Consider the following 13,790-nt stretch of genomic DNA (forward strand, 5'->3'; position numbering starts at 1 on the left):
GATATTGGAGAGTCTACGATTTCCATGCTAATACTCGGTCAAAATCTGTTACCCAAAATTGCTTCTTTAATCGGTCTAATAGAGAGATGACACGTGGCATTTAATTAAAAATAAATAAAAAATAAAACAACACAAACATGAACCACCATCGTGAAACAAAAGAGGGAATTTTCTGGATCTTCCTTCTTCTCTCTCACGGCTTTCTTTTTCACATCTAATACCACACCCAAATTTCACCTTCATCCTGCTTCAAATAAATTATAATCCCACATAAATCAAACAGCAAATAGTCACAAGAGAATAAGGAAACTACCGATTGGAAATTTATGCATATACGAAACGGATCGAAAGTGCAAGGACGAGCAATTTCACGGTGGAACGATTCCGGTGGCAACATCGAACGGAGATGGCGCGGCGGTGGCGGTGCGGTCGCTCGAAGGTTGAAATCGAAAGCCGGGACTGCTGTGCGCCGAAGTCACGTGTGGGGGAGATTGGTTCGCGATCGGAACCTGTGGCGGAGATTGGGTCACGACACCTGTCGGTGATTTGAAATTAGCAGCGTTGCGTGTTCCTCCGTTCTTCTTGTATTTCTCTGCAACAAAATAATAATTTTCTAGATTTTGTTTTGAATCTTTGGTTTGTGTTTTTGGTTAGAAATTAGTGAGTTAGTTTTGAAGCTTTTGTGAAGTGACTTTGATTTTGTGTATGAAATAGGTGGGGATTTGTTAGATGTATAGCATCAAGGCTAAAAGGGAAACGTTTTGTGTTACGAGAATAGTGTGTAGTGAATGAAAAACATGTACAGGTTTTTTTTGCAGGTTAGAAATTGTTAATTGTTGGTGGCCAGAATCTGTACGTTGTCGCACGCTCGCGAAAATGAACAACAGAGTCGCCACCAATATATTTATCCCAAAGAGGGAAAGGAATATCAGAAAACCTAGGAATAAGGAAAGGATAAGAAAAGGTCTTGCGACCAGAGATCGGGTAAGAAGTCGGTTACGCAAGGGGAAGGTATTAGCATCCCTCGCGTCTGTGGTACTCCACAGGATCCACTTATGTTTGCTCTATTCTAAGGGTGTATAAATCTAGAGCTTAATTACTAAGGGAATGCATGCAAATGAAAGAAAAGAAACACGGGGAAAATAAGGTTTTTAAATAGTTGTGCTCGCTTAGGCCCCGCGACCTAATGCCTACGTATCCTTTTCAGGAATCAGAGCGCCGTAGTTCGGCTCTTTAGTTTTTGTTTGTTTTTGTGTTTTTTAGTGAACGACGTTACATTCGCACTCCGCTGCTCGACCTCTGGAGTCTTAAGCTGGGAATGGAGCGGAAATAACATGTCCGATTAGGAGAAAGAATGCCCTGAAGGCAAGAGAAAGAATGCCTCGGAGGCAAGAGAGAAAAGAGATTGGTTTGTGTCTTTTATGTGTGATTCCATGATGGACGAAAACCTACTACAAGGCATCGCATCACTTCCTCACTTTGATTAGCTCTGAGCCTTTATTAGATATTTTGAAGTGTTTTTGTTTAGGTGTCTTTTAAGGGAAATTAATTTGTGACTTAGATCATACCAAAAAGAGTTTTGTTTTGCATATTTAGAGAAAGCACATCGAGGCCTACGCCACAATCGTTTCTCTAAATAACGGTTAAGAAATACATCGAGGTTTCACACCTCAATCATTTCTTCTCCGCTAAGTAAAGGAGATACAAAAAAGAGTTCTTTTGTGAATGTTTAGAGAATGCACATCGAGGCCTACACCACGATCGTTTCTCTAAACAACGGTTAAGAAATACATCGAGGCTTCACACCTCAATCATTTCTTCTCCGCTAAGTAGGAAAGAACATACATCAAGGCCTACGCCTCAATCATTTCTTTCTTACTATGAAATATAGTAACGGTATGATCTTCATCGATATTTATTAAGTATTTTAAAAGTTGAAAAGAAAAGAAGGAAGACTAGCCTAAAATGATCAACTAGCCTAATGTCATGATTATACCTAATTGTTAGGATAAAGGAGCATGAAAGTAAAGTCACGATTATAAGTCATAAGATTGAGTAAGGATACATTGGCACAAAATTATACACAAGCATGAAGTAGAAAGTCAAAAATATAGTACAAAATGAAATAAAATACTACTATTTTTTTATATTGATTTTTATGGGAGAAATTGAATTACAAGTAAAAGACTAAAAGCAAATAGCCTAAAACTAATGTTTTTGTGATTATTTTTATATGTCAAAAATCATGGATTAAAGTCTAACAATTAGAAAAAAGAATTAGTTTAATTACTAAAAAGAAAATAGCAAAAACTTAACTAAAATTAAATTGAAAACAATAGAACAGGGGGGTGCAGTGTTAATTTTATGGTGCAGATAGTGGTGAGGGCGTGTGGCCCATCTGAATCAGGTCCAACAGGTTTTTGTTATCTTCTTCAGCACACCAAAAAAGTGGTGAACGGGCCAAATAGGGGATGTGATAGCAATACTGGCCCAAGTGATATTGTTACGGATCCATATTCTGATTAATCCAAAAATGAATTGAAAATAAAAAAGGAATTAAAATGAAATAAAATTGATTCAGAAGAGAAAGGGATTTAGGGTTACTTGTTATCGTGACTCTTGAGCTATCGCGAGTCTTCTTCTCTACCTCTTCACTCAAAGCGGCGAACGACGGCTCTCCCTCTCATCTTGTTGACGCGACGGCGGAGATTCCTCCGATCTTCACTCATCTCAATCAGAAACAAGTCTGGTACTTCTTCACTCTTGGTTCGACGACAAGAAATCCAGGGATAAATTATTTCGCGAACGAGTTTGATTATCGATCCTTCTTCTTCCCCTTTTGGCGATATCTGCGTGATGATGAGGCGACGATGTCGAAGACTGATTGAAGGCGAACAATGATGAACGGATTGAAGCTATGGCCGTTTTGCGATGATGTCGGCTCGTTCGTCTTGTAACATTGCGGTGAAGATACTGAACTCGTTGGGTTGACGACGAAGAATGTGCGATGTATGAACTTGGTAAAGGTTGAAGCTATTCCACTCCTCTCTTCTTCTTTTTTTGCTTCGTCTCTCTTCTTGTGAGCTATTGTTGTGTTCTGTTGTTGTAATGCAGAGGTTGATGAATGTGATTGCAGTTTGAACGTGTGGATTCGAGGATGATGAAGAAGGAAGATTAAAGGAGGCTGGATTAGATGAGTGTTGTGCGATTGAAGATTGAAGATGACGAAAGGTTGATGAAGGTGATAGAGATCGAGAGGAGTTCAGAGATGAAGACTGTGAGCAATGGATGGAGGATGGTGTGAAGATGATGAATTGAAGGAGAAGAACAAGGAAGAATGAATGGGATGTGAAAAAAGGGAGCCGCACTGAATTGGATGAAGGCTTGGATTTATAGAAGTACTCAAGGTTAGTTACTTCTGATTTTCTGTTACAAATCAGTTATGGAGGTTGGTTATAGGTAGTTATGATGTGTAACTGTTTCTGTTATCTGTTGTAACTGACTTGGAAGGTTGGGTTGAAATTCTGTTACGGGTGGTTACAAGACAGTTAGGGATCTGTTATAAGTTAGTTACAAGGTAATTTGATAGCTGATTTAATTGGAAACTTGCTTTGGTAGATATCTGAATTACTATGAATTAGAACAGGTCTGAATAACTGAATGTGTGGGGCTGGTTTTGATGGGTTAAATACTGAATTGAACTTGATGATGATAGATATAAGTACTGAGCTGTGTGTCTGACTGTTTCTGTTCATCCCCTTTTGCTGATAGTTTTTTTTTCTGTTTTTGAACTCTTCTGGTTATGCTGATTCGGTTCTCAATGGAACAGGGGTTTGGTTTGATTTATGCAGGGCTAAAAAAAGTATTATTCTTTGCTCTTGAATGTGTAAATGATAAACTGATATATTTGAAATGGTTTGAATTATGGCAGGTTTGCTGCAGAGTCGGTTTATCCGGAGGTTGCAGCTCCGTTTGGACATGACACAGAGATTGGTCCATATGGAAATAAGTCATGAAGCTGAAGGGGCAGTGACTCAATGGAAATAAATTGAAGCAGGCTTGGAATCAAGATAGGGCTAGAATAGGTTTATATGTACATGTTTTTTTTGTAATGACAATGATGTTGTAATGGATATTGGACTCTTGGTTTATGGATTTTGAATGAGTATATAAATGTATCTTTGAATAGAATTTGGATAATGGATGTTTGAATTTGCTCTCGGAATTGTGATGGTTTTTTAATGAACTTTGAATAATATAGTCAAAGCGTCTAAGTTTCCTTATGAGTTTCTATTGAGATTCCAATGTATTGTCAAATCAAAAAATGGATGAATATAATCTTTTAAAGAAGGAATAGATTTCTCGACCCATGAAAACACCTGATTATTAATCCACGAAGTAAGTTCGACAACCCAACTGATCACTAATTATTTAGGGAAACAAGCTCCAAGCCAAGAATTTTATTTGGTTGCTCGTATAAATGAATCATGAAGTCCCTCTATCTAAATATCACGTACCACCTGCTTCTTTACTTATGACACGTGGACGAATAAATAAACCTCATTATGATGTCTCTCCGAGCTCTTTATTATTATACGGGATAGGGAAATAAACCCTGATCCATATTCCAGGAGAACTTCAATTGAAGCGGACTTACAAAAGATAATGAAAGCCTAATTCGTCCCAAGACCTTTGATCTCATGCCAAGTGATTGATTAATGAATGAACGATGTATTAGATGATCTAGTGAATGTATGCAGATGAATGTGAAACTTTAAGCCAATTAGAATAAAATTAGATGGACAAATTTTGGGGTGCAACATACGTGAAAGAGTTAATTAGAAATAGGGTTAGAAAATTGGCCTCTTTGATGTGTTCTTTTAGTGGGATTATGTGATGTGTTTTTTGTACCTCCATCCAGAAGGGTTTTGTGAGTTCTTATAGTCTCAAAGGTATCAAAGAGCAAGTTAATTGTCATCAAGACCTTGTCTCTAATAATAAATTTCCTTTCATTTTTTGAAAATGTTGTCTTGAGAATGTTTTGGAAAGTTGTATGGTTTATGATTTTGTAGTTAAATGATAATAAAACATGATACGAAATAAAAATTTAAAAACTAAATATAAGGCTAATATTAATACTTAATTATTTTGTGATTTTTTGTTATAAAATAAAAATAAAATTAAAACTGTTAGAAGTAAATAAAAAGGAAAAATGTTAGAAGTGGGATCTGAACCCGGGACCTTGCACTTGCAAACCTTACTTCCTTACCGACCGGACTATGTCAATTATTTGGAATAAAATGACATATGAAAATATATACGGGCAAATTTTGGGGTATGACATTGTGCGATTTACTCTTCTCTCTATGTTGGTCCATATCTTCTCAGTCTACTCTTGGCCTATTTCCCTCCTGAAAAATCTTGATAGAAGCATTAGAAATTTTATTTGATCTGGTAAAATTGACAAGTCTAAGTTGGTAACTGTTGCTTGGAAGAAAGTTTGTCGTCCGGTTTCTCAAGGAGGTCTGGGCCTTAGATCCTTGATTACTCTCAACGAGGCCTCAAACCTTAAATTTGGTTGGGATATTGTTAATTCTCAAGAGGAATGGGCCATTTTACTGAAGAAGCGTGGTTTGAAGAACGGTGATCCATGTAAGCAACACGTTCAGTCGTCAGTTTGGTGCAGCATTAAGAAAGAGTTTGAGGTGATTGCTAGTAATTCTATATCTCTGATTGGTAACGACGTGGATACGAACTTTTGGTTGGATTGCTCGTGTGGGCCGCCTTTGATTGAATCCTTATCGCAACATGTCACTGTTAATATTTCTAGTACTGTTGTTGACTACTTAGTGGAGAGATAGTGGGTTTATCCTGCTGAAACTATTAATTTGGTTCCTTCTTTAGTGGAACTTACTAAGAAAATTATTATTCATTTGGATCATGTGGAGGATTATAAATTCTGGATTCATAATAACACTGGTCACCTTACTTCTAGTGAAGCCTTTGTTTTCAAGAATGGTTTCTTTTATGATACTCCTTGGGCTAAGCATATTTGGAACGTCGACATTCCTCCGTCTAAAGCTTTTACAGTTTGGAGATTATTCCAAAACAAGATGCCAACGAATGACAATCTTTGTTATCGCGGTTGCATTATGGCTTCTATGTACAGTATTTGTAAAAAGGAGTTGGAATCTTCTTCTCATCTCTTATTCTCCTGTCATTTTGCGAATAAGCTTTGGAATTAGTTCTCGGTCATTTTTTATCTGAACATGAGCGTTTCGTCCATAGGTCAGGTGCTGGCTTGCTGCGACAGAGGTTGGAACCCGCAGTGTAAAGTTCTTGTTCAGGCTTGCATTGTTTCGGTTGTGAATTTCATTTGGAATTTCCGCAACGCTTGCAGGTTTAATAACAAGGCTGGTAATTGGTTGCTGCAACGAATCTTATCATGGTCGATGTTAGTAGTTTCGTCGTTCTTTCTAAAAAAAGCCTCGAATTCTTCAATAAGGGACTTTATTATCATTAAAAAATTCGGTCTGCCTATCACTCCTCCAAAGGCTCCCAAGATTACGGAAATTTTGTGGCATCCGCCTTCTAGAGGATGGATTAAATGTAACTCTGATGGTTCGTTCAATCCTCCTAAAGCGGCTTGTGGCGGGGTGTTTCGAGATCATAATAGTAATTTTCTTCTGGGATTTCCGGATAACTGTCATACCCCAAAATTTGCCCTCATATATTTGCAAATGTCACTTTATTTTGAATAAATGACGTAGCACAGTTGGTAAGGATTTGAGATTAAAAGGTACAAGAGCGAGAAGTCCCGGGCTCGAATCTCACTTCTAACTTTTCTCCCTTTTATTTGTTTTCTAACTTTAATGCTAACTTTATTTCTATTTATTCGAAAATTATAAAAATTGTATTTTTTTTACTATTTTAATTTAATTTTTGCACTATTTAAATATGCATTTTTTAAAATAGTCAATTTTCACTTTTATGTATTTTTTAGTCAAAAAATCACCAAAAATCATAAAATATTAAAAAAAATAAAAAATAGTATTTTCTTATCATTTAATTATTATTTTCGTATTTATTTATTAGGCATTTTTAAAATATTATTTTTTTCATTAAAATCTTTATTTTTTGTATTTTTAGTCCAAAAATCATTAAAAAAGAAGATTTACAAAGATTTTGTTCATATTTCTAAATATTGCATAATTGTATAGTTTAGGAAAGAATCAACATAATTAGTTAAATATTTCTGAAATCAAAATCAAATTATATTTGATTTATAGTTATGATTTATTAATTAATTAATTGATTCTTTTAATATTTTTGTTAACCTAATTTTTATGTATAAATAGCACTAGGTTCTACACTTTTGGAGAAAAACTAACAATTACCAACTTTTCAATTCACTCTCTCACAACTAAACTTTTATTTAACACCTTCAACCCCATTCTCCATTCCTAATTTTTACATTATACTAACATCCTTTTTTACACACTTTTCTTCAATCTCTTTTCTTTCAAGAGTCTCTTCAATATTTTTTGTTGTTTTTTTCTTGGTTCATGACCAATGATTTCATATGAGGCCTCCCTTTATAAAAGTTTTTTCTCAACAACTAAACTTTTTTTTTAACACCTTCAACCTCATTCTCCATTCCTAATTTCTACATTATACTAACATTCTTTTTTTACACACTTTTCTTCAATCTCTTTTCTTTCAAGAGTCTCTTCAATATTTTTTGTTGTTTTTTTCTTGGTTCATGGCCAATAATTTCATATGAGGCCTCCCTTTATAAAAGTTTTTTCTCACTTTTAAATCTTTCAAAAGGTTTTGGCCAATGATTTAACATGAGGGCCCCTTTTCAAAAGTTTTTCTAATCTTTTCAAAAACCTTGTTTTGACCAATGATGATACCTGAGGCCTTTTTTTTTTTAATCATTGCTTTGGTCATTGTTGCTACATTTTAGTTTAAATTTATGTTTTTACAATCATAATCTTTTTTTAAACCCTTGGGAATTTTTGCCCTTTTAGCCATGATCTAACTTTCTGAACCTTTCTTTATTTCTTGGGAAAATTTAGATTATATGAGGCCAAATCCATTTTATAATATTTTTTATTTTATTATTGTAACTATTATCATTACTAACTTTTTTTTATTATAATTATTATTATTATTATTATTACTAATCGTTTTTGTTAATTACTTTTATTATTATTATTATTATATTATTGTTATTATTACTATTATACTATTATTATTTTTATTACATTATTATTATTACTATTATTATTCTTATTTTTTTGCAGGTACTTCCTTTGGCTAAAGAGGAGCGGTGCAGGAATATAAATTTACCATTGTTAGGGCATAAAGCTTTTGCCTCTTCGAAAATCTCATTGGCATCCCATGGACCTCCAACCACACCATATCAGATCAAATCCTGATTTTTCTTTAATTCATTTTTTTAATTATTGGTTTATTGTTTTATTATTTAAATTTTCACTAAAACCTTAATTTTTTTTCTTCTCAAACCATAAAATTCATGTTATTTTCATAAATCACTCTAAAATCTTTTTTGATAAAACTAATTTGTTTTTTTAATTTAAATTAATAATTTAGAATAATATTTATTTTTAGGTTTAAATAATTAATTTTTAAATTTAGGTTAATTCAACAATAACATTTTTAGACTTAGGTTAATTTAATCAAATTAGGATTTTTAGGCTAATTAATAATTTAGGTTTAATACTTTAAATTAATCTTAGTCTTAAAAGGTTTTTTAGCAATTAGGTTTTTTCCTTTGGTGATGTTGTCCATGAATAAGGGTTGGTGTTCTCGTCCATTTTTTAGGCTAGCATTTTTAGGCTTATACTTTTCCCTCTAAATTTTTTAACTTTAATTTCAACGCGCATTCTCTTTTCACCTCATATTCTATGATTGTCGTATGTTTTTTCCCAGCCTTGGGGTAAAACTTGTTTATTTATTTAATTTTTGCCTTTATTTAAATTTCTGCCTTTATTTAATTTTTGCATTTATTTAAATTTCTGCCTTTATTTAATTTTTGCCTTTATTTAAATTTCTGCCTTTATTTAATTTTTTGCCTTTAACTTTAATTATTTATTTTTAAATGTCGCTTTTATTATTTATTTTAAATTTTAGAAAATGTGTATAGGCGTGCAAGGTTTTTTGTAATAGTTATAGGTTTTATTTTCTGCCTTTATTTTTCTGCCCACATGTGTTTATTGTAGTAGCGTAGGACTTTTAATTTCTGCCTTTAATTTTGTTTATATTAACTGCGTGGTTAGTAATCTAGGGAGTGCAAGCCTGCTAATAAATTTAGTTTGCCTAAATTATAAGATAAATATAATTGAATTTAATCACCTGGATGTGCCACACACACACCTTCAGGGGTAACCTCTCTTGTTGCCTTGTTGCCTGTTGCCTTGTTGTCTGCTGCCTTTAATTACGATCAAATAGTCAAGTCCCCCGATTCCGAGGATACCTAAGCAAAACAAATGTTGCCCTCAGTTCATTATCATCATCAATTGTGTCCCTCGAAGTTGCCTCAGTTCATTATCATCATCAATTATGTCCCTCGAAGTTGCCTCGATAAATGATGATTGTCCCATTGCTAAGGTATCCTCGCCTGTTGCCTAAATGACTATTATATCCTTCCCTAAAGACTACCTACCTCTACATGGTAGGGACAGTTTTATGGTGAACGATATTTCCTCGATGACCCTTAACATCCAATGAAAGGACTCCCTACCCTCTTTATGGTACGGATAACCCTTTCAAACTGAAAAGCTAAAAGAACAAAATTTTAAACTTAGGGTAGGTGCTCCTGATTGCTTGCTCTATTCAAATTCAAATTTAAAACTCTTTTCCCACTCTTTTTTCAAATCAAATTCAAAAAGACTACGCTTATTTACAAGCTAAAGTTCTTATTCAAACTTTTTCTCAAACTTTTCAAACATTTTGAAAACAAAGTGAGCTAAGCAATTAAGAGCCCATGGATAACCATGGATACAAAGGGTGCTTACACCTTCCCTTTGTATAACCTACCCCCGAACTCAAAATCTTTTTAAAAGGTCTTTTCCTGTTCTTTTAGCCTTTCTATATATTGGATAAAATAAAAGTCGATGACGACTCTTGCTATCCGCAACATTTCAAAAAAGTCAGTTCTCCCACCGTATTACAATAACATTGATTGTCTTTCCTCTTTGCATTTTGAGCTCTGTGGTATTATGCGCAAAATTGAGATAGCTTTTTCCAATTCTTGGAACAAGCTCTGGTTAGAGACGGACTCGGCTATATCTCTTCTTGCTCTGAGAGACTCCTCCTTAGTGCATTGGAGATTCAGGAATCGTTGGTTAAACTGCAAGGTTCTCCTTCGATCGATGACTTTCTTCATTTCTCACATTTTCCGTGAAGGGAATCACTGCGCTGATTTATTGGCTTCTATTGGCTTGGATATTACGGTCCCGTTGTTATGGAATGTTGCTCCTCCTTTAATTATTCCGCATGTTATTCGTAACAAGTTAGGTTTTCCTTGTTTTAGATTTTCCAATTCGCGAGAGGGTTTGATCTGACCCACCCTCTTTTTTTGTAGTCCTTTTTTTTTCTGTTTAATTTAATTTGGAATTATTTTAAAAAAAATTAAAAATTTATCGGAAGCAATAAATTTAAAGAAAATTATTATAAAAATGTGACATCAAAATTTTAAAAATAAAATATCTGGTTGACTTGAGGTAGGAGCAAACTTTTGACCATAAAAGAGAAAATTTTAACATAAAAAAAAAAAGGAAAAGGAGAAATTTGATGGAAAATTTGAACTTTTAATAATTTATTAAAAATAATTTATAATAATTTTATAAAAATGAACTGACGTTAATTTCGTCAATAAAATAAAAATTATTTTAACATCCCTCCTCCTCTAAAAAAAAGACCTCGATTAGGAAGAATGAAAAATTACACTGGGAGAGATTTTGTTCCCTTTCCTACCCATTTCATTCCTTTTAAAAGCATTGAACTAAATGTTCTTTGTTTTAAATATTCTTAATGAAAATATGTGTACTATAAGCTGTGAGTTTAGAGTTTAATTTTTAAGGAAAATATTTAATTCAATTTTATATAATATAATATATAAGTTGTGATATTTATAAATTAATAAATTAAGAAAAAAACAATTTTTATCAATGTCTTTTCAGTCAATGATCAAACCTTGAATTTGTAACCTGATAAAATAAATTATGACTTCAAAAACTTTATTTTAATTAATCTTTAATGTTTTAATATATTTGTGTCCTCATATGGATGTTTACAAAGGTTTAAAATGAAACTTTTATGACTTTTTAATTATTTTTATTAAAAATTGATATTAAATAAAAGTTAATTAATATAAATGAGGTAATAAATCCAATTTTCATTTATTTATTCTTTTTTCTAAAACAATTAAAGAACGGTGGAAAAGATGTAACATGAGAACACAAATATATTTTTATAATACTACTACCATTCAAATATAGTCTTTCTAGACTTTTAGTCACTATTATATACTACAATTTTTTAAAAAATAAGTAAAATAAGTATTGAATATTGATCACTTTTATAAATGAAAAAAAAGCTGTAAAACTCAGGACTATTATTTCTAATATTTTTTTATTTAACTCATAAACTCTTTATGTGAATAATTGAACCATTAAATATATTAAAAAAACATTTAAATAGATTTATCTTGTGTTTATAAGAAATTAAAAAAAATTAAATTACTAATTTTCATATAATAGTGTTAAAAAATACTTTTATAATAGTTTTAAAGAAGTAATTTTATATTTATTTTTATAATATTTTACTGTATATTTATAAAAAAAATCGCTATCTATTATATAAATTTATAAACTATAAATTTAAAATTGTGTCTTATCAAACTCAGAAATAAAAAATAAAAAAAAAACTTCATAGAAGGCCCATAGTAAGGATGTAACGTATTTGCTAAAATAAAAGACATTTACATATTCTAATAAAAACTTATAATAGTATTTAAAAATTGAGACTCATAGAGTAGTTAATGTATTTGATATATATATATATATATATATATATATATATATATATATATATATATATATAAATTATTCAATGAACTTACTAAGTAGATTTTATTTATAATAAAAAATAAAGGGTGCATTTATTAAGGCACATATTGACTATAAAACTATCACTCGGGCCTTTCTGAGCACTCAAAATTATTGAGTCAGTCCTTGCTATCTAAATCAATTAAAATATGGGTGAGGGAAGAGGCAGTGCCAGTAGCACAAGTGTTGTTACAATGCTACTATTATGTATGTGTGTGTTTCATTCTAAGATGATTTATGCAGCAACGTACAATGTTGGTGATGCGCAAGGTTGGTCCTTTGGTGTTCAAAACTGGCCATCAGGAAAAAGTTTCAAGGCAGGCGACACACTTGGTAAGCATCTCTTGTTGTTTTTTACTCTTGTATAACATTGAAATGTTATTATCTAAGACATTTTTTAATTTTAAATTGTTTTCTAAGTGCAGTATTCAAGTATGACCCTAGGGTACACAATGTGGTGAAAGTGAACCAAAATGGATACAACTCATGTGTGGCTAGTGGAGGATCACCACCTTATAAATCTGGGAATGATAGCATTACACTTGCTAAGGGAGCCAACTACTTTATATGTGGTGTTCCTGGTCACTGTGATCTTGGACAGAAAATTGCAGTCAATGCGAATTAAGCCTTTTACTAATGTATTGTATTCTTGAATAAAGTTGAGAAATTAATATTCTTAAAAATTATACCTCTTTGCATTGCAATATATACTGGGATGCTATTTTGATACCTATATTTTTGCTACTCTATTTTTCTTGAAACAATTGATTTGTCAAGCAATGTCCAAATGTTTGCCTTAATTTTAAATTTAATTCTAGACATGAACAAATAACTGTTTAAACTTGTAGTCTTAACAAATTAGAATTTAATATTGATATCTAATGCAGTGAGTTTTAGGGATAAATACAAATTAATAATGTAATTCATAAAATTTATATGAATGACATCAATCTAAGGCAAATTCGTGTTTTCTTAATAACATGGATGCAGAGGAATATGCATCACTCTAAGTAGATTACAAATGAAACAGTACAAGCAAACTAGGGGACATAAAGCCTAACCACTCACGCATCACGTACATAATCCAGCTAAGCCACGCATGAGCACGAAACCAAATTTAAAAAAAGTGTAAGACATAAAATGACTAGTATCAAATTCAAATTTTGATAATGGCAAATAAACTTGTCTGCCGACATGGTAATAGATTCATTAACCATTAACTCATTGACAAATTGCAGCAAGAAATCGAGTTAGGCGATCGAACAAATAACGAAAGACAGTGCAAATTGATGAATGGTTCATCAAGCATTGTAGCAATAGATTTAGACATGTCAAAGCCCGATCTCAATCGGTTTGAAACCAAACCAAAACAATAACCCAGATCAAACTCAAAACTATAATCTTTTTCCATGTGTGCCAAGAAACTATCTTCGGTGTTTGTTGAATAGCAAACTAGTATAGAAATAACATTAGAATTATTGATATAATATTTATTTTATTAAAAAAAAAAGTATAAAATTTATATACAATTGACAATTTTGTAATTAAAATTAAAATTCTTGTTTTAATGTTAACCATTAATACCCAATTTTTAGAAAACCTAATGTCTAATGTACGTTACTTTTCTTACAAACTAGCGGGATACCCGTGCCT

At 32.2% G+C, this 13,790-nt stretch overlaps 1 protein-coding gene across 1 annotated transcript; it reads left to right on the plus strand.

The window, feature by feature from the left end:
• The first annotated feature begins 12,250 nt into the window (after positions 1–12,250).
• Positions 12,251–12,845, plus strand: LOC131636472 (basic blue protein-like). The gene is made up of 2 exons (XM_058907077.1): positions 12,251–12,470; positions 12,563–12,845. The coding sequence occupies exons 1-2, from the start codon at positions 12,287–12,289 to the stop codon at positions 12,760–12,762; spliced, it is 384 nt and encodes a 127-aa protein (XP_058763060.1). The 5' UTR covers positions 12,251–12,286; the 3' UTR covers positions 12,763–12,845.
• Positions 12,846–13,790: the final 945 nt, after the last annotated feature.

This window comes from Vicia villosa, unplaced genomic scaffold (genome assembly GCF_029867415.1).
Source record: "Vicia villosa cultivar HV-30 ecotype Madison, WI unplaced genomic scaffold, Vvil1.0 ctg.001755F_1_1, whole genome shotgun sequence".
In the NCBI taxonomy this organism is placed as follows: Eukaryota; Viridiplantae; Streptophyta; class Magnoliopsida; order Fabales; family Fabaceae; genus Vicia; species Vicia villosa.

Bases quoted from the DNA above. Each gene is read 5' to 3' on its own strand.
- LOC131636472 (XM_058907077.1), top strand. From the start codon at position 12,287: ATGGGTGAGGGAAGAGGCAGTGCCAGTAGCACAAGTGTTGTTACAATG. The intron at 12,471-12,562 runs GTAAGCATCTCT...TTCTAAGTGCAG, and splicing joins CAAGGCAGGCGACACACTTG to TATTCAAGTATGACCCTAGG.